The 24,033-nt window shown below is 31.4% G+C and overlaps 2 protein-coding genes across 3 annotated transcripts in view; one reads left to right on the top strand and one right to left on the bottom strand.

Moving 5' to 3' along the window:
* Positions 1-2,344, top strand: part of LOC106471478 (propionyl-CoA carboxylase beta chain, mitochondrial-like) — a 35,619-nt gene extending 33,275 nt beyond the window's left edge. The window contains exons 8-9 of the mRNA XM_013932082.2: positions 327-525; positions 1,210-2,344. Of these exons, the coding sequence (XP_013787536.2) occupies positions 327-525; positions 1,210-1,331 (321 nt within the window). The 3' untranslated portion in view covers positions 1,332-2,344. The remainder of the gene's footprint in view (positions 1-326; positions 526-1,209) is intronic.
* A 1,086-nt stretch (positions 2,345-3,430) lies between these two features.
* LOC106471467 (protein kinase DC2-like) overlaps positions 3,431-24,033 on the bottom strand; it is a 46,087-nt gene continuing 25,484 nt past the window's right edge. Inside the window, exons 2-9 of one of the 2 annotated variants that reach the window (XM_022400912.1) lie at positions 21,067-21,235; positions 20,499-20,762; positions 19,120-19,239; positions 15,851-15,946; positions 15,308-15,365; positions 14,131-14,208; positions 9,269-9,424; positions 6,410-6,540 (exon numbers count right to left, since the gene is read on the bottom strand). In XM_022400912.1, the coding sequence (XP_022256620.1) occupies positions 9,296-9,424; positions 14,131-14,208; positions 15,308-15,365; positions 15,851-15,946; positions 19,120-19,239; positions 20,499-20,762; positions 21,067-21,235 (914 nt within the window). In that variant the 3' untranslated portion in view covers positions 6,410-6,540; positions 9,269-9,295. Of the gene's footprint in view, positions 6,541-9,268; positions 9,425-14,130; positions 14,209-15,307; positions 15,366-15,850; positions 15,947-19,119; positions 19,240-20,498; positions 20,763-21,066; positions 21,236-24,033 lie in introns of both variants that reach the window. The other variant, XM_013932073.2, reaches the window with a different exon arrangement.

Raw genomic sequence — 24,033 nt, 5'->3', positions numbered from 1 at the left:
TTCTTGTCTTCACTTTGGTTGCAAACTGTTTGTTTATATTCTTGTCTTGTCAAATACCCATCACACCAAAATGCTCACCCTTTCAGCCTTGGAGGAGTTATAATGTGACGGTCAGTCACACTATTCGTTGGTAAAAGAGTAACCCAAAAGTTTGTAGTGGGTGGTGATGACTAGCTGCCTTCCCTCTAGTTTTTCACTGCTAAATTAGAGACAGCTAGTGCAGATAGTCCTTGTGTAGCTTTGCGTGAAATTCAAAACAAACCAAATCAAACTTTGTTTATATCCTTGTCTTGATTTTAGTTATAAATTTGGTTTATACATTTTAGGCATATGGTGGTGCTTATGATGTGATGAGCTCAAAACATCTCAGAGGTGACATTAACTATGCTTGGCCAACAGCTGAGGTTGCTGTGATGGGGGCAAAGGGAGCTGTCTCTATTATCTATCGTGGTAAAGAGGATATAGAACGTTATGCTCAGGAATATATGGAAACATTTGGAAATCCTTTCCCTGCAGCCATAAGAGGTAAGGTACCAATCATAAAACTAAAGTGTTGAAAGATTACATCTTAGGCAACTTACACTCTTATTTTTTCAAGTAATTAACAGGGAACAAAGTGAAAACAACAGTGCATAAGCTTTAGTTGTACAGTTGGTATGCTTTTTTAGTTTGATTCATGCTTATTAACTACAGAAATATTTTTCAATGCAAACTAAGGCTACTAGTGATTCAAGCAATTATTTGTAAATATCATTAAAGTACTAACAATTCATTGAACTTTGAAGATATACATTGATGCATTTAATTCTTACTTATAAATGAAAATCAAGTGTTAGTAAGGAATTGTGTTATGGACTATATACTAAATTAAGACAGTTTATTTAATTCTGTTGTATGCACTGCTATATTAGATATTATTGGTATGTTTTTCATGGTAGAACAATTTATAAAAGTCATTATGAAAAAAACTTAACATATTGTAAACCTACTGTGGAAACGTTTGAAAATGAATGAATTTCTTTTCTTATTTATGTATTTCTATTGAAATATTAGTCTATCTGTTGATCTTTGTATGATATACAGAAATAATTCTTATCCCTCATTCTATTATTCCTGAGCATATCAAGAGTAATTCTTATTTTATGTTACATTTTCTTATAAACCAAAACAAAAGTGAAATAAAATCACACTTAAATTTTTGTGTTGCAGGATTTGTGGATGACATCATAGAGCCTCGCACCACACGAATGCGCATTTGCCGGGATCTTGACTTGCTTCAGCGTAAAAAGTTAACTAATCCTTGGAAAAAGCATGGAAACATCCCTCTTTGAAAACATCGTAATGAGGAAGAAGATAAAATGTGTTGCTGTGATTGCTTCCTTGTTAGTATTGCTGGCTAATATTTTTTCATCTTCCAAGTTCCCATTGCTGTTATGAGGAATTAGGCCTACGGATGGGGTATTATTCTCATAAGATTTTTCATTGATATGTTTCTCTTTGTTTTTTTGTGTATTTTAATTGATTTGTAGAATCATTATATTTGTAATATGTACACATACCTCTTTCGGTGACTTCTGTTGCAAAATGTTTTCATAGTTCTTTCTCTAAACATTCACTTTTTTTTACAGTCATTTTTTTTAAGTTTGTAAAATTATAAATAAAGATAAGTTAAATTGTCATGTTATTTCTGATCCCATTGCCTTCTAGATTTAAATAAAAGATATTGTGAATGCTATATACCTAAACATAGGTTTGCTGAGTATTACTTTCATTACCTTATGAAATATTTTATAAAGTAATTAGAAAACATGAAAAATGTTAAACATTTTTAATTTGTGCATTACTTTGTCCAATATTAAAACTGTAAAATATGATTACTGATTAAAGAAAAAATAATTAACTTTTTGTATTTGAAAGTCATAAAAGAAACCTGTGAATAACAAAACTGTTTGCTCATAAAATCCTAATTTTATTTTTTTTTTAGCGAAAGTGGAATATTTAGTTTTCAAGTCCATGAATTTTGAGTCTCATTTCGAAGTTTGTATATAATGATACAGTTGTTACTATTATCTTCCTTTCAAAACAAATTTTTCTGCTCTCAGGTTTATTCAGAATTTTGGTACTTGGGTATTTAATTATTTACAGTTTATATTACATGTTAGAACAGTTGTCTTTGATTCTCTACTAAAAATATTCAATGAATTATGCTATTGTGTGTTACCTTGTTATTGAAAACAATAGGTAAATGTTGACTAAAACAGTGACAATTGACTTTCTGTAAAAAATATTGTATTGTTTACTTGCTTATTATTGAGTAAAATAACCAGTATTAATTCTCAAACTACATTGTCTTTTATCTTGAATGGTAAAATAAATTCAGAGCACCTGATCATGGGAAATGGAAAATAATATTAATTCAGAGCACCTGATCGCGGGAAATGGAAAAAGAAACTAGTGAAATTCAAAGAAATTGATTTCCTTGTAATGAAACATATTATGAAATGTTTTAATGAAAGTTCATTGTAACTTTCTTTTACAATTTTATAGCTTAATGTGTAAATCTTCATTCTCCTCAGCAGTCATATACAGTTTCTTCTATGAAGTATCTGTATTGTACAAGTGTGAGCTCTACATGCAACATTATTTTAATCATTAAATTATTCATGTAGCTTTTATCAGTTTCCAGAAATCCAATCAAATATCTCTAAATTTCACTTTTTTTTTCTAAGTTGTGAAATACCTTGAAATGTATCCCAAAAAAATATTTTCTCTATAGATGATACAGTGAGGTGCATAGTTCTGAATGTCATATTTAATATTTTTAATCATGAAATATTTTGTATTTGAAGTTCATATTAATATTAGAAAATTTATTAGATTTGTCAAAATCACTTATTCTTAATGGATTTTTCTTTGTGTCAGCTCAATTTTATCACATTTCCAGTGGCAGGGCTCAGCATAATGAAACTTACTAGTTAGTAAAGTCTTTTATCTAATTATCTTGTAGTAAGTAGAAATAGAAAACAAAATCTTGTAAAGAACTGTGTGACTATTATTTTTGGACAATCTTATTTTTCAAAACTGTTAAATATCTATTCCATCAATGGAGTTTACAAAATGAAAAATACGGTGATGTTGTTACATTGCTAAAAATTAAATAATATTAGCTTTGCAGAAAATAGCCACTAATCCCTAGATATGATGTACAGAAATATGTTTAAATATATTTCAAAAATGTTATCAATTCATCTGCAGGAGACCACACTTACATCTAAAATCTTTTAATAGTATGATTACAGAAATAAAGATCACTTGATGCTCCTTCAAACCAACGAATAATTATATTAAATTATGTTAAAATTATATAAAAAATGTTTATTTTATTAATTTTAAAGAACATTCAGTTAAAACAGTTTGCAGTATTTACTTGCATTTATGTTTTAAATGACTGAAAACAATAGGTAAAGAATACTGACAATTATGTTTTAAATGAGGGTGATAACCAGAAAATATTATGGGTAAAATAATATCTAGTAAAATTTTAAATAGTCGTTTAATATCTGAAACATCTTCGATAGAAAAACAAAAAAAAATTGAGAACTAGATAAAAACGATAAGAATTCACTCAACATTTTTATTTTTAGTCATGTTTTTAGAACGTCTCAATCATGGTTTCTACACTCAAGGTTTATGCATTCGGTGTTCTTTCAAAATGGAAATATGACCCCAACAAACACCTTAAAAAATCAAAAGATCGCAAAGAAACAGAAATAGAAATCAAGTTAAGTTTCTACATGAATTAATTTGAAACAAAGCCAAGAAAGCTTACATGCACACTAAAATAAGGCAACTTTTCTATTTCTAACCCTTCCTGGGTGGTATATTGTATAATACTCAACCACTTTCTAGAACAAAACGTTTTTTGTTTTATATTGTCTGTTATCATTTATTTCAAAATGAAAATGATGTACAAATCTTTTTCGTTGTATTTTCTCACCGAATATGTTAATCAGTTGCAGTATATTCTTTTTAAAACGATCAAAAGCAGATTTTAACTATAAACCTATAAGAACTTATTCTGATGAGCAGAAACATTTTCGTACAAAATTACAGGTGAAGTGATCAAATTTATAGTTGGAAATGATTTGCGAAAGAGGATCTTACAAAACATTCATTCATGCATGATAAACCAAAAGTTTGTGATTGGAATAAATAAAATTAGATTTTATTAGCTATCTTGCATTTTACTATCAACTGTTTTGGTGTGACAGTTTAAGTATTGAGATAGAAAAACAAGAGACAACTAGAAACATATTAGCTTAATACTATAATTTTGTAGGACTGTATACCTACACAACTACTAAAAATACTTCTAATAAGATCAATCTTTTTCTTTCAAAATAAAATGTACCGATATTTTATTCACAGAAGTATGTTGTTGTTCAATGTGAACATTTTCTTGTTGTATAGAAATGCTTTAATATGCTAGATGATCATAACAAGGCTCTTATTAACTCGAAAACAATATATATATATATATATATATATAAAAATCCACACATTAAAGTAATGTGCTATCTAAATACACTAATGTTAATCTGACAAACAAAAATTAATCGGTAATTTTGTACATATTAGAATTATGCAAGAGTACTTCCTGTACAAAGTAAATGGAAATAAAACATAATTCTATTTAATAAATTATTCATCTGGTAAGAAATAATTGATGAATACTGAAACATACAACAAATCTCTTGTGGATAACACGTAAATTGACGGATTCCTTGTATTGTTAAGTTTCCAATTCAATGATGTAACATTGGATAAGAAAACAATATGACTACATAGCTTGTATAGGTACTAAATTTTGGGCATATAAATTTATGTAGTGGTATTTAATGTAAAAAAATAAACAACTGTTAACTAATTTACTGGCTTGTAAACATTAATACTATTAAATAGATATTGCCACTAAAACATTAACAGTAATACATTCATTAGAACTGTATTTTGGATGTCGCTAATATTGTCGTTTCCGTCTCCTTTTTTTTTTTTTTAATAGCATATATGAAGACGAAAAATAGTGTAATTTTATTTTAATTTATAATTAGAAAAATAAAAATAATGAAAAATATAGTTGATTAGCGTCATATGACGTCAGTGATGCACTGATAACAGGAGTGAAAACCTAAAATAGTAGTACCGGTTTGTCTGTGCCAGTTCACTTCTGTAAATATTCAGTTTAGGCTTAAATCAAATAATGAAAATGTATGACAAAAAAAGCAAACACTAAATACCCTAAAAGTAAAAACGAAATGTACCACGTCAAAATGCCATATGATGAAACACGATATTAATTTTCATACAGAACTGATATTCAGAATTGATGGGATATTCGAACATTGATAGACAAATAAATACAGATCCATAAATAATTTTTGTTTCATTTGGACCACAAAGATACCAAACCGAAACTGAACTTTCAGGTTATCAGATCTATTAAGAAGAAGTTATAGCTTACTAACAAAACAGAACAAGGTTAATTCTTATTTGCTTTGAAAGTGTTATTTTTTATAAGGAGATCCTCGTCTTTTTAATCATGAAACCTTACATGTTATTCTGACTAGTAAAAATAATGATGGTTTTTACTAAGTACAGTAAACTTTTATATTCGAATCAGAACCAAAGCATTCGCCCAAAACGTATGAATATTTCACTTTAATTCTGAGTGTGTTAAAATGAAATAATATATATATGGATTACATGATACAAGACTACGGGAGAAATAAAATACTACACGCATATAACATTTACTGGACGAGTGTACATAATAACCAAATGAATAAATTATAACCACTACAAGTTTCTTCATTTTTACGTATTTCGAAATTATCCACTCAGTAAATAGGACCTTCTTCAATGATTTATACAGATTAAATTGTAATCTTTTTGTCACAATGGTACATATTAATTTAATACTTAAGCTGTTGAAACTTTGATTATTTAAAATAACTAATTAACGTTTATACGAAATACAATTTGGAAATAAAGTAAAATTAGTTTTATATTTATAAACTGTAGAGATAAGCTTAATGAACTGTTTCACGACTTGTATATATATATATACAATTAATTTTTGAGGATTAATATAGTACTAAGCATCAACAGTTTTTATACGAAAAGCTAATAGTTTGATAGTAACTTACACCAAAGTCCCCAAATAATTTTCTCAGTAACATACTGATTTTAAAAACTTACTTTCAAAGGTTAACATTTTTAATACTCCTCAGTAACTTCCTGTACACGAATGTTCTCGAAAGAAATAGCACAGTTGTGTATAATAATGTAATCCATTGACTCTCGATAAGTTTTTTCATCAGGCTGTTCATATAACTTAAATTTTAGGAACGTTCAGAAATCTTTAAAATACGCTAATCCCTCATCTTCTACTTTTTCCTTGACGTTTTTCCACTTCTTGTCTGGAAAACGGTCAAAGTATCGAGTGTCGCCATTGTGGCTCACACTGGGAATGACGGGAGGCTGTCAAGAGCACAATATTACTAATCAGTTTTAATTATTCTTACTAAATTGTTAACTCAATAATGTTGTTTTTAGAATAAATAGACATAACTGAGACCTATAATAAAATCTTTGATAAAAAATATTATATAATAAATTAGTTTTAACCGAGTCAATACTTGACGATCATATGATTTATTTAAGTTCACTCTTAAACTGTGGGCAAAGTACAGGTAATAATAAAATAACACAATATCGTGTACAGCAATTAGTGAAAAAACCACAGTAAACGGAACAAACTGTCAGAAGTGTGATATTGGAGAAACAAGTTTCGACACATTCAGAAGACAACGTGAGACTGAAGAGGACGCACGAATGTATCGAAACTAGTTTCTCTGATATCAGACTTCTGACAGTTCCGTTTACTGTGGTTTTTTTTCACTAAAGTACAGGTAGCCCATTTATAGTTTTGTATTTAGGAATAAACAAACACACAAAATATTCAAGAAAACGTTTTAAGTTATGGCAATATCACATATTTATGACATATAATTCATTAATATTAACTCTACTGTTTGGGGAGAATTTCTTGTTAATGTGTTCATAACGGTTTGTTATTTACACTGAACATAGTAATTATTGTGTCTTTCTTGCTAGTCATCAGCCGGATCTACTGATCCCATGAATTCAGTATTTAGTGGATCATATATACTAGAGCTAGTGTAATTATTTCCACTGATCCATCGAGGTCATCAGTAAATTTTACTGACCCACCCAAGGAAGTAATTAGTGAATCCACCTTGTTAGCATCTAGTCAGTTCTAATGACCCCAGGGCGTTACCTAAAGCGCAAGCTTGTAACGACAGTTGGCGATCAAGATTAGACATTAGATTTGATGTGTTGCTTTAATCTTTTAGTTTTCAAGTCTGATCCGAAACTATCTACGTTACATAATGATAACATACATATGTACTCTCTCTTTGCATTTAGTCCGAATAAAAGATCAGATAAACTACTTTGTGGAAGCTTAGTATATTACTGTTAGTATTGTATCAAAAAACACGTTAATATATATTTTTGAGATATATTAAATATAATTAAGAACAGTAAAGTTACTTTCAAAAAACTGCTTATCATTAATATAAACATTGACTGTTTGTTATAATGTGTTAATCTTTTTGCTGAACCTCATATGAGCTGTTCTATAGACCAAAAGCCATTAAATTTTCAAGTGTTCCACCATATCGCGCCTTTGTTTTCTTATGCTTCTTATATGCCGATAAAAAGCAATGCCACCATACGATTCAATTACTTCTAAGGAACAAAAATAGGTGTTACTTTTATTAAAGTGTGATAAACTGCAGTAGAAATTACACACGCACATATATATAGTCATTACTTGCTTTTAGTGGTTTTTAAGTCTGGAGGTTAACAAGTAACAAAGAGATTGATTACATTTTGGCTAGATACGTTGAACAGTTTGTGAGAGGAATAAACTTGGAATGGATAAGTGCCAAGATAAAACCAAATCTAGACGCGTTATTAAAACTGCTTTTTGGTTTTTGTTCTTTAATTTATGTTTTTCTAGCATCATTTTCAGCGTGTTTCACAACCTACTTGTGGCCTATGTAGCTTTGCTTGTTTTTTTTATTTGTATTTAATTAAAATGTAATTGTGTAATTAGTCCTTATATGAAAGTATTTATTTCCTCTTACACGAAGACAGGAAAGTAATAGACATTTTGCAGCATCTAACACAGGGAAAGGGTTCTTGCAACAAGAAATAAAGAAAGTGCAACACCTGGCTGGTAATCTTTCAGGCATAAGTGCAGCAACCTAAATCCTTAATTATTAAGAATAGAGATCTTAGACTAATATGGCCAAACACTTTCTTATCTATAACAAACAACTATGTCTACGACATGAATTATTTCTATTACCATTATTTCAAGAATGTCTTTTATGGTAATGCAACAATATTAGGTCATTATTTATTTGAGGGAAATATGTATGCTATTAACAGTATGGTCAAAAATTCTTCCAAAAATCATTACCACAGTATTAATCACAAAAAACGCCACTGCTTATGTTAACCACGAATCTTATGATTTTACAGCAATGACTAAAACCATCACCAAAGCTGGATACAAAATCTGAAACTGTCCTGCATTTAAAAGAAGTAACAACTAAACAATTACCTTCTTACAAAGCTTTAACTTTTTCTGAGAAAAAAACTAAAGCGTAAGTTTAACGAAAAAATGTTAGGGGCGTATTAATGATCAAGAAAAAGAATAAGCATCCTTAAATTTGCATTTATTTTAGTGTGTATAAGAAATTTCTCTCTTGCAAATAGAATTTCTCTTATACTGAACATTTTATCAGCATATTAAAATATAGGATCTGGACCACTCCAGTCAAGTTCTTGTTTTTCAGTTTCACGTGTATATTTTCTTCACATGAATTGGTCAAGGTAGGATGAATTATTGCACCAAAGTTGAAGTTATTAAATGTATTTAATGGCTATTTGTAGAGATAAGATCCATACAAACAGTTTGCAATGAGCACTTTTGCTAGGTGAGATCTTTTAAGATTCAAAATACCATAGAATTAAGCAGGAGAAAAACAGATAAATGTTATATAGACGCAAAGAGATGAGTTGTTACTTAACACTGGATGAAAATTAGTCTCTTTATTTACAAGCCAAGCTTCTTTAGATTGTTAGTTTATAGAATACATTATTTATTATGTACATAATCAAATAAGTCTTCTTTAGTATTCTAAAAGCCGTTGAAACTTTCCAGTTCATTGGTATTCAGGAGTGGTGACCTCTTGAATTGGTCCTTCTCCGGGTAGTTGTCAAAATTCCTTGTATCTCCATCAGAGCCGACATATGGTAGTAGAGGAGGCTAGTTTATTCCAGAAAAAAATCATAGAGCAGGGGGTAGAAAGAGAAGAAATTTTTGTTAGATTTTGTTATAATCCCATCACCAATTACATTATATAAAAAGGAAATATATGGAAATAGTTCTCAAAACTATTTGGTATACAGTAAAGGAGACTTGGTATTAATTAAGTTGGAAACTATCATATATAGCAACTAACTTTCATTATAATGAAATACGAAATTTTTGTTAAACCGTTTATTACAAACGGTTGTTGTGTAATGACTGAACAGAATAAATCTTCAGAAAAAATGAAACATTTCAGGATATTTTCCATAGACAGTGAAGTGTATACTAGGGAGGATATGTTTAAGGTATTAGAGCTAATTGTAGATGCTTTAACAAAACCTTGAAGAAAATTACTTTACTTAAAAAGTTCTAGAGGTAAAAAACAGGAGAGACAGTTGAAAAATCAAATTGACATAAAACAAAATTTCCTACCATACGTTATCAAGTATCACTATGACCAAAATCACAAGCAATTGCAATTAATATTACATTTTAAATATTTATCTTGTCCCTCTCCCGCGGTGACTCACTGGTAAATCCAAAGGCTTATAAGGCTAAAGAAGACGGTTTCGATATCCGCGGTGGGCAGAGCACAGACAGCCCATTGTGTAGCTTTGCATTTAAGAATAATAACAACAACAAATATTTACCTTACTGTGTTATTATAAGGTAAAACTGTTTATGCATGAAAGAGTAAATTTAGAATTTTTTTATTTGTGGCAAAACTACTATGGCTATCTGCTGTCGTCCTTGATTTTGAACTATTGACCAGAGAGAAAGCAGCCAGTCAGCAGCACTCTACCATCCACCATCTATGCCAAGAAATTGATTGCCGCTCGTATAATGCAACCACAGCTAAAGTTGCGAAGAGAATTTTGTGGTACCTCACCGATTTGAACTCGGCTCGCCAACTCCGAAATCCAAACCTCTACCACAGGATCAATCCGCGTCTGTGAAAGCAAAGATGTGGGACAAGAGCTTACACTTGCTAAAAATGTGAAATCCATACTTCCTAGATGAATCTTTCGTAAACCAGAAATAAATGATGATATAAAAGGGTAACAAGTAATTACACAAAGCTGGAAATCAACGTGTATCTCTAGCTAAAGATTACTGCAACTGTACGTATGGATACACATGCTTTTGAAGAGATAAAAAAGTCCCTTTCTAGGAAGATGTACAAAAAATTGTATTGAATTCCAATCTGTGAAAGATGACCTTTAATACTGAAAGAAAATGTGTATATGACATAAAACGACTGTTGCTTTCATTAAAAGCATAAATTGCAGTTTAAAATCTTGAAGATATAACATTACTTTGATCTAGAGATTATACAAGTATTATGATACATTTGTTAAATTCCGACTTTCTTAGACTGATCTTTTCCGTTCATGAGATCAACCTGAATGTTTCATTATACCATATATATCAAGAAGACAATAACGTTTCCATCTAACCTGCACTTCTCTATTCTCAGACGTTTCAAATTGTACAGCCCTTGGCTACTCTTCATATTCAAGCAACCACTGATATTAACTATTCATATAATAATTATTTACTAGCATCAACCCGCAAAACATTTGCGGTAGTTCTCATGCACTTTCCTTGAATTTTTCTTTTTCTATCATTTTGACGCACGGCATTTAAGCTACGCTTTCTTGCAAGGTATTATGTGTTAGATCGAAAAATCATGATCTATTTGAAAAACATTTGCAGGGCCAGACAAACTACATGTACGTAACTTTATTCGATAAGACTGCACGTAAAATAACCAATAAAGCCTAGTAAAGGTATTTATAATAGTGAACAGAACATGAAACAGTTATGAATGTTCAGTGTATGACACAGTTTTACGGGTTGAAGCAAATAAATTCAGAAAAGCGAAGAATAAAACCCGTACTTAAGAAAAAGTAGCTAAAAGGTGTTTATAGCAGTCTATATCATTGAAAACTATTTTCAAAGTAAAGCAAATGTAAAACTGTAATGAAAGCAAACTTTGCTGAATATTTAGAAATGTCTGAATGTTTGTTCTCAAAATGATAAGTAAATAGTTTTAGACCTATAAAAGTCGAGAACGGCCATAGCAATTGTCTAGAGAGTAATGTTAATTTTTTTAGGAAATTACACGCGGGTTAAATGTTGTTTGTGTGAAATACTTTGCAAATAAAAAACTAAATTTGATTGTTTTTGTTTGTTTGTTTTTTAATTTCGCGCGAAGCTACACGAGGGCTATCTGCGCTAGCCGTCCCTAATTTAGCAGTGTAAGACTAGAGGGAAGGCAGCTAGTCATCACCACCCACCGCCAACTCTTGGGCTACTCTTTTACCAACGAATAGTGGGATTGACAGTCACATTATAATGCCCCCACGGCTCAAAGGGCGAGCATGTTTGGCGCGACGGGGATTCGAACCCGCAACCCGCAGATTGCGAGTCGAGCACCCTAACCACCTGGCCATGCCGGGCCTACTAAAGTTGAAATCGAAGCCAGTTGTCACGTGATGACAACGACATTGTCACATTATGTAGCATACTCGTTGCTTTAAAAAGTTTGCCTAAGTAAAAATCAGGTAAGGTGATTCTGAATGGAAAAGCCAATATGCAATCCGGACTCCTCGAACAAAGACCTTTCTAATGATATGAAATTTGTATCTTGTGATCGAGAAATTTGCGAGAAAAAAGTTCCGGACAGATAAACACACAAACGTAAGCATATTATTTATATAGATAATACCAGTTGGCATCATTCATTGTCGATATTTACTGATAACTACTAAAAACACCTTAATTTTGTTATTTGAAGAAGTATCATATTTTTTAACGTTTACTGACAATAATGTTCAACCAACACAAGTGTTTTATTCCAAAAAATATATTTTCGAGGAAATCCTATAGAAGTATGAATGTAACTTTAATGTTACTCAATTAATTATTATGGAGAGTTTTGCGAGAGTTTTTCAATTGTTTTTACATTCTACATACCAATTCTAGATAACGCATTTCGTTAGATTTTATTATGACTGGCATAAATACCTGCGTTCTGTTGAGGGATTCAAAACTCCCTCATGATTCAGAGGCTCCAATGTACCAATCAATCTCCTCCATTATTCCCAGTTATTTATATAGCTATCCCAATGGGTCCATACCCGAAAAAAAAACCTCGTTAAGACAGCTGCCCGTACTTCCTGAACCTTTATATCATGTTTGGTCTCCTTAGCTTGTGAGTGACGCCCCTGGGATCTCGAGAGAGGTAAGGAATATATAATATGATGTCAGATTTAGGTTTAGCGACCCTGAAAACGTTCTCTTAGACTTCCATCATGTATGACCTTCCGAAGGCTTTTTTTACCTCCTTCATATGGGGGATTATGCCATATAGATAAGAGCATACAGGGGGCTACCCCAAGTTTGCCAGTTAAGTGTGATCCTTCTACCTCCAAAATTTCGGGGGGGGGGGGTAATCTATATATACGACTAAATGTTTTTTGTTTTGTTTTTTTTTTCACTTTGTGCATTTATAAAAGATTTAAACTATCGGTAACTGCATCCATGATATTGGAGATTTTGCTAAGATAATATTTAAGTTGAGTCTAATCATGGTTGTGACAGTTGAATACCGTGTATATTTGTATATTTCAAAAGTTTTATTAATTCTGAGTAAAAATTAACTTTTATCTTATTAAGAACCTTAAGCCCATTGAATCATTGAAACATTAATATAGATAAACTATACGCATCTAGTAAACATAAAATAAAAATTAGTTCTACCATCCGTTTTCAAAATGTCAATCATTCTTAGTTTTATACGTGTTTCAGTTATATTTCTCAATTTAAAATAAGTTATGATTGTGTGTACTTCCTATCTTCAAGATTTTGTGTATGTAATTAACTTTACTGAAACTTAAATGAGAATAAGTCCCCAAGTGGCTCAGCGGCAAGTCTGCAGGCTTTCGATGCTAAAAATCGGGTTTCGATGCCAGTGGCGAGTAGAGCACAAATAGCCCATTGTGTAGTTCTGTGCTTAATAACAAACAAAGAAATGAAAATAAGTTGTTAGTTTTATACAATTTAGTAGTGGAGTTTGTGTAAAGAGTTATAAAAAGATAATGGTTGATTAATGTTTTCCCAGTTTTATTTATATTTTCATTTAGTGATACGAGCAGAAAATTAAGCATATGTGTTGCCTAAATATGTTAGAACGATATGCACATTTTTCTTTATTTTTTAAATAAATTTTCTTTGTTGTTTTTTTAAGTTAAGCGCAAAGCTAAACAACGGGCTATCTGTGTTGTAAGTCTAGCGTTGTAAGTCTGCAGACATACCGCTGTGCCACTGGGTGGCTTTTAAATAGGTATCTGTTGAATATTATTTTTGTAGTTTAATTAATTATTATTATTTGCCCCTGATGTGAGGCTATAGAGTTATAATCGAATTATCTTACCACATAATCTATTTACGCACATAACTTCATGACTTTTGAAGGTTTCGTGCATAGCTAAAAGTATAAGCTATTAACTATTTCACGCGCGAAGTATCTAAATATTACATCAGCTTATAATGTAAATATGCAAAAAAGTAAACACAAATAGCAAAATTTTAAATCTGAGCAGACAAGTAATCTTCCTTAAAATGATAAAGCATATAGTTTGCAAAGTCTTGCATACCTTGACTCTCTTGTTGAGTATATCATCCCAGATGGTTCCCTTAAACCACCTGTGTCTTTTAACGTCTTCAGCTCCGTTCTAAAATAAGCAAAGATCAAGTTACATGATACAAAGAATAACGGCTTTCTTCTTATAATTATGGAAATGTTGTTTACCAGGAATGGTTTGAATGTCATTTAAAGCTGAACAGTAACACCAGACAAATACAGAAACGCAGACATGATTTAACGTTTAAGCATTAAGCAAATAAATTCTGATTGTTTGCGTGTGTGTGTGTGTTTGTTTGTTTTTAATTATGCACAAAGCTACACAAGGGCTATCTGTGCTCTGCCCACCACGGGTATCGAAACCCGGATTCTAGCGTTGTAAGTCCGCAGACATACCGCTGTGCCACTGGGGGGCGTGTGTGTGTGTAGCAATGATGTTGTTATATAAAGCAAATTCTTAAAATGCAGTGTATGATTAGTTAGAGCTTTTATTTTAAAAAATTAATTATTTTACAATGTATGACCTCCGAAAATTCCTCTTTACTTGTCACAAAGACACACAGACGCATACATACATATATATATATGTGTGTGTGTGTGTGTGTGTGTACATATATATATTTATATTTATGTAAATATATTTAACATTAATTTACAGACCAGAAGAAAAAACATATTTTATTTACGTATCAGTCGGCTTTTTAGATTTAACAGCTTCATAAGAAACCACAATCGTATTTTTGTGTTCTTATAAAATCCCTTTAAGTAGAATATCCCATTTGGATTAAATCAAAGTTGTTTGACATATATCTAAATTGTCACTTTCTTATGTTTCCTGTTGAAATAATGTTGTTAAACTTCCACCGAGCTAGTAGATAAAACCGTTATTGGAATATGATATTGGATGACAGATAAAGCTTGTACCATAAGAAAAATTAAACGCTGGGGAAATGTGTTAAAAAACGTGTCAGTATGTTGATGTAAACCAATGTCGAAAGATCACTTATAACGCCCTCTGTAAAGAAATTCAGGATTTCTAGCACTGTTCAGACTGGTTTTGCTGTTACCAGTTCTATAGTTAATAGTTAATTACTTCCTAAAATAATTAAGTTTTTTACAGTAAAGTATTTATACAAATGTATAAGTTTAGACCTTAAGTAAAGCAAAAACATTCCTGATGAACATCTTACCTTCATGTTTCCTATTCTTTTTGTTCGATCTTGAACTAATAACTTCTTTATTAGATCTCTAGAAAAATATGCAGATACTGTAGAGACGTAAAGTTAAATAAATCAAAATGTTAGAAGTTCTATAATAGAAATCTACCGTTAGAATGTAGTATGATTTATTAGGTTTCATATTCTAATGGATTATTTAACTAACATGCAAACTCATTTTAAATTGCACATTGTTAACAGTTATGATAAACAAGCATGTTATTTTGTGATATTGTACAAGCCATATAATTTATATGGTTGTCAGTAGAAATGTAATATGTAATGCTGAGTATTTTTTTAACTTTAACTGCTCTAGAGCATTTTGATCAGAAATAAAACAAACATAACAAATAAAGTGTTTTATCCATCCTACCGTTACAAGCTATCTTACAGAAATCTCATTAATTTTTTAACTCAAAAAAAAGACAAAAAACGGAACCAGTTTTTATATACATTAAATTGACCATTAATGAAATATAATGTGTGAACTGACTATGAGAGACCTTTTCTGCTTACTTAGCAACTGGGTCAATGTGTCGCGGCCACTCAATCTTTCCTGCCAAGATCTTCTCGTATATAGCAAACGGGTTCTCATCAAAATACGGTGGATACCTATTTTTAAGATATAAGAGTCACATTTCTGCAGTATACTCTTTCCGATAAAATTACTTATTTTCCCTATTTACAAAATGAAAATTTGAACTGATTTCTAATCATGATATCGAAAAATAAGGGATTAATAAGTAAGTATTTGTTTTAGAGACAGCAGTTTATATAATAAAATCCTTCTTTGCAAATAATTTATAATTATTTTTAGATGTAAACAGATTAGTTTCAGGTACTTAACAGTAAATGTAAAATTACGAAGACTAAGTTTATTTAGGAAATGTATATATATATACAGCATAAAGTTTTCAAAGTAATAATTCATCTAAATTGATATTTCACGCCTAATATTTTTTTAATAAACATAAATAACGTTAGTACTATAGCACTGAATACACAAGTATAAGGGAAAAAAATGTATCGCTAAATAAAAAACTGTGTAGGGCTGGCCACATTGTTTATCGAAAGCTTGGTGTTTAAATAGAATCTCAGCTTTCATCATTATAAATATATTTCCTTTAGTTAACTTTAGAACACTCCTTTTATGAGTATTTTACAATAGATAAGCAGCATTTTTAGGATTGGAACTTGTTTTGCAGTGAGGAAGTCAGTAATGTAGGGATTTTATCCTCCATGTAAAGTCGAGACAGCTTAGTCTACTATGTGATCATTAGCCGATCAAGTGATATATCTACTTCCATCCCTATCTTGTTCGGTTCCTTTTTTCAAGTTCGGTAGTCATAACTTTTTATTTAGTGATAATTTCCTTATACTTGTTTGTTACAAGGTTATAGAGTGTATTCTAAAGCTTTATAAATTTTGCATAGAATAATAATAGAATCTATAGTAAAAGATTGCGAAGACTGTTTTGCTCTTACAAATGATGATAAAATTATAGTTACTGCGAGAACTAGGTAGGGGTAGGCCTGTTGCCCGTTTTCAACTCTTGGACGCTCTGGGTAGCTGAAAAGCGGCACATACGCTGGAGATAGATCGACTATGCCAGTTATCTCTTTTTATCTAGTTTCTGATGAACTGTACGTGTTTTTATATACTCCTTCACTTCATACATAGTATAGAGGTTGGCTTCCTAAAGACACCGACTATATAGTTTACAAAGCATTAAGTATTCTACATGTTACAGTCATCTAATGTTAAGCTATTATGGGCTGGTAATTCCTGTTTCACCCTGTACTTAAACTTTTTTAAAGGAACACCAGACTTCTGTAAGAAAGCTACTTCAAGGGATAATAACGTCGTTTGTACTACAATTATGTTGTTGTTTTCTTTTTTTTTAATTTTGCATACAATAATAATAAAACACGTAGTCAAAGATCGTGAAGACTGTTTAGCTCTATCAAATGATGATAAAATTATAGTTACTGCTAGAACTAGGTAGTTGCTAGGCCTGTTGAAGGAAGAAAAATAATAATGAACGAAAATAAGAAATCTTGGTTTTGGTTATTCGCCAGTTTTCAACTTTGGGGCGCTCTGGATAGCTGAAAAGTGGCATATACAACGGAGATAGAGCGACTATGCCAGATAGCTCCTCATATCTAGCTTCTGATGAACTGTAGAGAAGAAAATCCAGATGACTTTTGTATTGCTTTAGTACGTGACATCCCTACATAGAGAGTGCTAGAGAGCACACTCCAATAAATGTGTGCAATATATCTATGATCGCGATGAATTTCCATTCATATCATTATAAATGTAAGGATACTTTATGCTGCATACTGTGCAGGTAAATATTCGGTCTCAGTTCGAGGATAGTGTATCAAGTAACTTATCTTTGTAATTAAAAGGTTGACACTAGATTCACAATGTTAAAACTAACAATAAAACGTAATGCAAACAGCGATAGACATTCAACTATACAACTTCAGTGAATTTGCAATAAAATGGGTAAAAAGTTCAGTGTTACTTTGAATTTTAACAAACCAACCTAAATGTACAGTCTATCAGTAAAATATATGTTTCAAAACTTGTATCGATGTATATCCTATTTGCAATATACATAATATAAACTATTTTAGGGATTTGATTTATTTTCATAGGATATACGCTCATAATATAGTTTACTCAGAGAATATTTACTTATAAACCTTCTTCTGGATATAGCTTACGAGCAGGATATTTATTAATAAACCTTCTTCTGGATATAACATACCAACAGAATATTTATTAATAAACCTTCTTCTGGATATAACATACCAGCAGGATATTTAGTAAGAAAGCTTTGTCTAAATATAACCTACCAACAGAATATTTATTAATAAACCTTCTTCTAGATATAACATACCAGCAGGATATTTAATAAGAAAGCTTCTTTTGGATACAGCTTACCAGCAGGATATATATTAATAAACTTACATCGGGATATAAGTTTCCGCAGCATTTTTTTCATTCCAGAATTTTACCGCAATTAAAGCACATAGCTGTCCATAATTTTGAGCTCATAGACTAGAGAAAAGGCACTTTGTCAACAGCACCCACCGCCAGCTCTTAGGTTACTCTTGTCTAACCGAATAGTGGATTTGACCGTCACTCACACAGACGACACCAACGTGAGAAATGCGTTTATGCTGTAACCACGAATCATTAGCTCACAGTCAGAGCAAGCTAACTATAGGCTAGGCATTGTCCTTTATCTCCAGGTAATTTCTTAATAAACCTTCTTCGGGATATAGCTTATCCATAGATTATTTATTAATAAATCTTTGTGATATATAGTTTATCTGCAATATATATGTCAATAAATCCTTTTTAGAATATAGGTTGTCTGCAGGACCTTCATGAATAAACCTTCTTGGTATGTATTGTATCCACAGAATATTCATTTATAAACCCGTCAAGTATGTAATTAAAATACCTTTTGGATTTAATATTTTCAATTCAATAAATTAACCTAGCTTTAATAACGTTTAGGCAACCTAGCCGTTTAAAACATCATATAAGTGACATAAGGAAAACAGTATATACATATTCTGATGGATTTTAACTACGAAATAAGTTTATTACATCTATCAGTTCCAGTTCCTCCAATACCAATGAAACCTAGAACCAATAATGTTCAGTCACTTTTGCTGCAAATCATTGCCAAAAATCGTTTCAAAATACAATCCTTTTTTCTTATATACTCGAGAGAGAAGTTTGAAATAAAAAAAATATCATCTCACCCAGACAACATTTCATATATGAGAATTCCTAAAGCCCACCAGTCTACAGCTTTGTTGTGACCTTTACTCTGGATGATTTCTGGTGCTAAATATTCCGGCGTTCCACATAAGGTCCACGTTCTGCACATAATAGAATGTACAGAAAATTAGAAACTGTTAATAGAGCTGTCATTGTTGATCAAATCGTTTTACTCCTACACCAAAAGTTTGTGCATACCATCAGTATTTTTGTATGTAAATAATCATATTCTTAATCACGTAAAGCAAGCATTTGTATTAAATTAAGTATACTTTTATCATGAAGAACGAAACACAACTTAATAATTAAATTAAACGCTACAAAAATGTTCATCAACGTATAAGTGCAATAATATATTTTGTATATGAAAAAACTAAATAATAATAAATCCAACAAAACAATGCTGCAAAACTGCTTGCTAGTGATAACGCTACTTGAATAATACACATTTGAAAAGTAATGTTGTTTATCAAGTTCTAAAGATGTAAATACACTTTATATACGGTTTGTTGTCTGGAATTCATCCAAAATGGTTCTATTGAAATTAAAGACAACCTTAACAAACAGATTTCTCAAAGTTTATGCAACTATAAGTGTAAAAGGATACAGGATGGTTGGTATGTTACTTTAGTATGGATAATGCAACAAACCTATTCATTATCTTTTCCGCTAGATTCTAGAATTCAACATAACAAACTACACTATAATGACAGCATGGGTCTCCCGGTGGGACAGCGGTATTTGGATTTAGAACGCTTAGATACGGGGTTCGATTCATCTCGTTGGACACAACAGATAGCCCAAGATGACTTTGCTCTAAAATAAACAACGACAGCATCCACTACCAACATGTTATGTGTGAAACATTTCCGTTCCTTTTATATTATTACTTGAAACTCACAAGAATCTTATTCTGAAAAACACACACACACACACAGAAACACATAAAAACATGAGTCTGAAGTATGATAGTATCCATAGTACGATCCGGGAAGACTGAACTAATACATTGAATTAGTATTAAAGGCAGCAGCTTAAACATGAATGTTAGTACACATTGTAAGACTAATCCTACTTTCTCACTGTTTGAATAACCAAGTCTAGAATGATATACATATATATATATTTAGTTAAGAAACTCCTCAGAATTCTAAAAAAAAACGGAGAGATTAAGCTCGGGAGAATATAAATGTGTGTATATAAATGTAAGATATTGCTCACATGTAAAATTAATAGAGAGTACTTTTAAACTATCTTGTCAATCACACCTTCACAGTTGTAATATTAAAGTATTATGATAGAAAAATAAAAAAAAAGGTTTGTCATGGTAACAATTAAAGGAGTAGGCACTGAAAGTTACCTATCATTCAGAATTTTGGCAAAACCAAAGTCGGTCAATTTCAGATGTCCATCTCTGTCTAACAATAGGTTTTCGGGTTTCAAGTCACGGTAAACTATTTGTTTCTTATGAAGGTACTCCAGGGCTAGCACTACTTCTGCAGCGTAGAAACTTCCAATGATACTACTGAAACGACCAGCGTTTCTGAGGTACGTGAACAATTCGCCACCACAAACATACTCGAATAGCATGTAAAGCGACGTATCATCGTGTGTTGTCCATACCCTTGAATGAGTAAACAACATGAAATGTATTTACCAAATGGAACACAATAAACATATTGAAATGACTTTAAGAGGGAGATGTAGTTAAATAAGAATATTTTAAAACAAAACTGAAATTTACATCATCATCTTGAAACTTCTGATTCTCTTCATTCAGAGAGATTTTAGCCTCTATATAGAAGTAGTAAAACCAATCTCAAACTATTTAAGCATTTGATAACACTTATGATAGGCAGTTGCGAGAAATACTGAGAACTATCCAAAAATTACTCTACATTCATCGAGAAATTTTATAAACCACTTACATGTTGATTATAAAGGGATGTCTAATTTGCTGAAGAATGGTCTTTTCGTTTTTCACATGTTCCACTTGCTTTAACTTGATGACGTCGGCCATCTCTAAGATTTTCATTGCATAATAGCTGGTCGTTACTTTATCTCTACACAAAGATACTCGCCCAAAGGTACCTGTACCTAGTGCACAATAGACCAATAGAAATAATCTATAGAGAAATAATTAATTTTAAATTAATTGCTTCTCTTTGGATAAAACAGTGTTGTATTACTCTAATAGTGTAAGCTACGAACAATCATTGACTTTTCTTTTTTCTAAGTTTTTAAGTGTGTGAACAGAATATATGTCCAAAAACTGCAAGGGAGCTCAGTGAGTTTACATATATAAATACAAATCAAAGTGTGAGTAAAATATCGAAAATGTCAGGAATTATGTTAATTTGAGAGAGGATTAGTTATTAAACTGGAGACGTGGAAAACTAAAAGAGAAAATGCTTGATCACGTAAGATATGTGCATGAGACAATGCAATAATATCAAGAATGTGATGGTACAACATCCAAAACGCTGAAGTATGAAAAGCGTTCACTTATTGATATTGAGAAATAGGATTGGAAATAATATTTACAACATATTCACAATGTTCCAACTAAATCTTAGGTCTTAGCTCTATAGATCATTTTTGGGGCCATTTGAAAAGATAACGTGATAAGTTTAGACCACAACGTTATCATTATGTTTAGCTTTGAAACAATAATAGGAACAAACTGTACAAGACACTTGTTATAGTATTGCTGAGAATATGTCTCTGTTTAGCTTTGAAACAATAATAGGAACAAACTGTACAATACACTTGTTATAGTATTGCTTAGAATATGTCTCACCTAATAGCACCAGTTATTCTGGCCAAGTACGTAAAATTGAATTTTCTTCGAACTTCAGAAGAAGAAGAAGCTGTGTTGAGTTGTTTTAAATGGTTTCAGAGTTGCACTTATAAGACGTTTTTCTAGAATCCGTAATTTCACTTCATCCTTTAATTGGCTAACAACTTTTCAACTGCTAGAATTAATTCAAAATAATTAGTCGTATAATTTCTAATCCGAAGTCATCTTTAAATCAGCTCAGCAACGTATTTGTATTGACTTAAATTTTAACCCGTAGCGTAATTATTTGAATTTGACTCTGTGGTACGTTTATATCATTATTTTATTGCCTTATAATTGGTATTAGAAGTGATTAACATGGAGGATTGTGGAGCTGAAATTTCATGGTTCGCATCCCATTAAAACAAAAACACAAAAAGCCGCGCTTCATATTTTGGAGCCGTGTGTGCGTTGTAAGATTGGTCATCAAATCCCACTTTTTGGTCTGACAAGACTAGCTTAAGAGTTGACGGAGGGTGGTATTGACTGGCTTCCTTCCCCCTAACCTTTCACCTCAAAATTAGGAACGTCTGGTGCAGTAGCCCCTCGTAAATTTAAACAAACAAACTAATTTTGCTATTTATGTCTGGTTCATGTACTTGACAAGAGAACAAGTTCTCAGAACAGATTATTGAAACTTAGGAGGACAGTGTATAAAGCAGATGCCAATCAAGGTTGTCTTTGACACTGCATAGGCAATTAGACTGCTAGACTTTAGAAACACAAAAAAACGATATTTCATTTTATGAACAAAACGTTTATGCGATATAATGATTACAGGCTGTCTGAACGGTTTTGTTCTAGCTGCACAAGTTTCTTAACATCAGTAATGAGCCCTAAATTTCTAGCTCGTTATACACACGCACCCACACATATATAATACAATACTGATCAACTTTCCTGTTCCGTCACGAACGTGTAATGACGTCAAACATCTACTAGGTATGCAACGTCGTGCCCTGGATGTGTGTCTCAAGGTGTGGTCTTTTAGAATTACAAAGTTCATACAACTCCGGCTCTTAAGTACGATATATCAATTTATGTGTGACTCTAATTCACTTAAGGTTCAACTTAATCAATAATCATTTAGCTGTCACTCAGATTTTGTATGTAGTACATGTCTTATGACCTAATGAATAAGCTGAACAATAAAATAAACATTGACGAAACTCAACAATGTATCTGCGGATCAAATCAATCTAAATTTAAAATTCGATACTCAATTCCTGACTCTTAGTCTACTCTAATCTAATAGAGTGATTTGACCGACATTCTTTTAATGAACCCATGGCCCCAAAATGCGAAAAGTGATTTTGCAGCAATCGAACGTGCATCATGCAAACTCTTACCAACAGTCCAACACACAAAACAAGTGCCACGCCCAGCCCTCATGAACCCAAATATGTTTGGCCCTCTTATAAAGAAGAGTTTCAAGTTAGTTTGATCTGCAAAAGAAATAACAGTGTAGTCTTGTTCATCAGGAATGTATTCAAACACCATTAAAAAGTTATTTTTTTAATTCACTTAGTAAAATTCACTACTGTATAATTTGTTTACTATTTTTGCTAAGTCTACCCCATCTTAAAATGGAAACAGCAATATTTGTACATACCGATGTTTCTGTAATTTAAACACTGAATAATACTACATTAATCCACATCTGAAGAAATCTATTACAAAGTGAAAAACACTACTTCATATTTACATGCACAAATGTTTAATCTTAAAATATATTCACGTATGTATCTAAAAAAAAAATAGTTTTTCCAATAGCGCAGCTTTAACTTTCTAGATTTATGACGCTGAAAATAGGATTTTTATTCCCCTGGTGAGCACATTACAAACAGCTCATTATGTAGCCTTGTGTTTTACAACATACAAATAAAAATCATTTGTAAATTTCGGAACATTTGTGAAAAGGTAAAAAAAAAAATGTTCGGACTCGAGTCTTATACTCGTATTAGCTTTGCAGCCAGACCTCAAACTAATATCAAAAGTCCTTTTTTCATACATAAAATGTCGTTATAAGGTTTGAGCAAAAAAAAAAATAAAAAAG

This window comes from Limulus polyphemus, unplaced genomic scaffold, assembly GCF_000517525.1.
Source record: "Limulus polyphemus unplaced genomic scaffold, Limulus_polyphemus-2.1.2 Scaffold112, whole genome shotgun sequence".
Taxonomy (NCBI): domain Eukaryota; kingdom Metazoa; phylum Arthropoda; class Merostomata; order Xiphosura; family Limulidae; genus Limulus; species Limulus polyphemus.
Note: the sequence above shows the minus strand (reverse complement) of the source record. Positions and strands in the feature narration are given on the sequence as shown.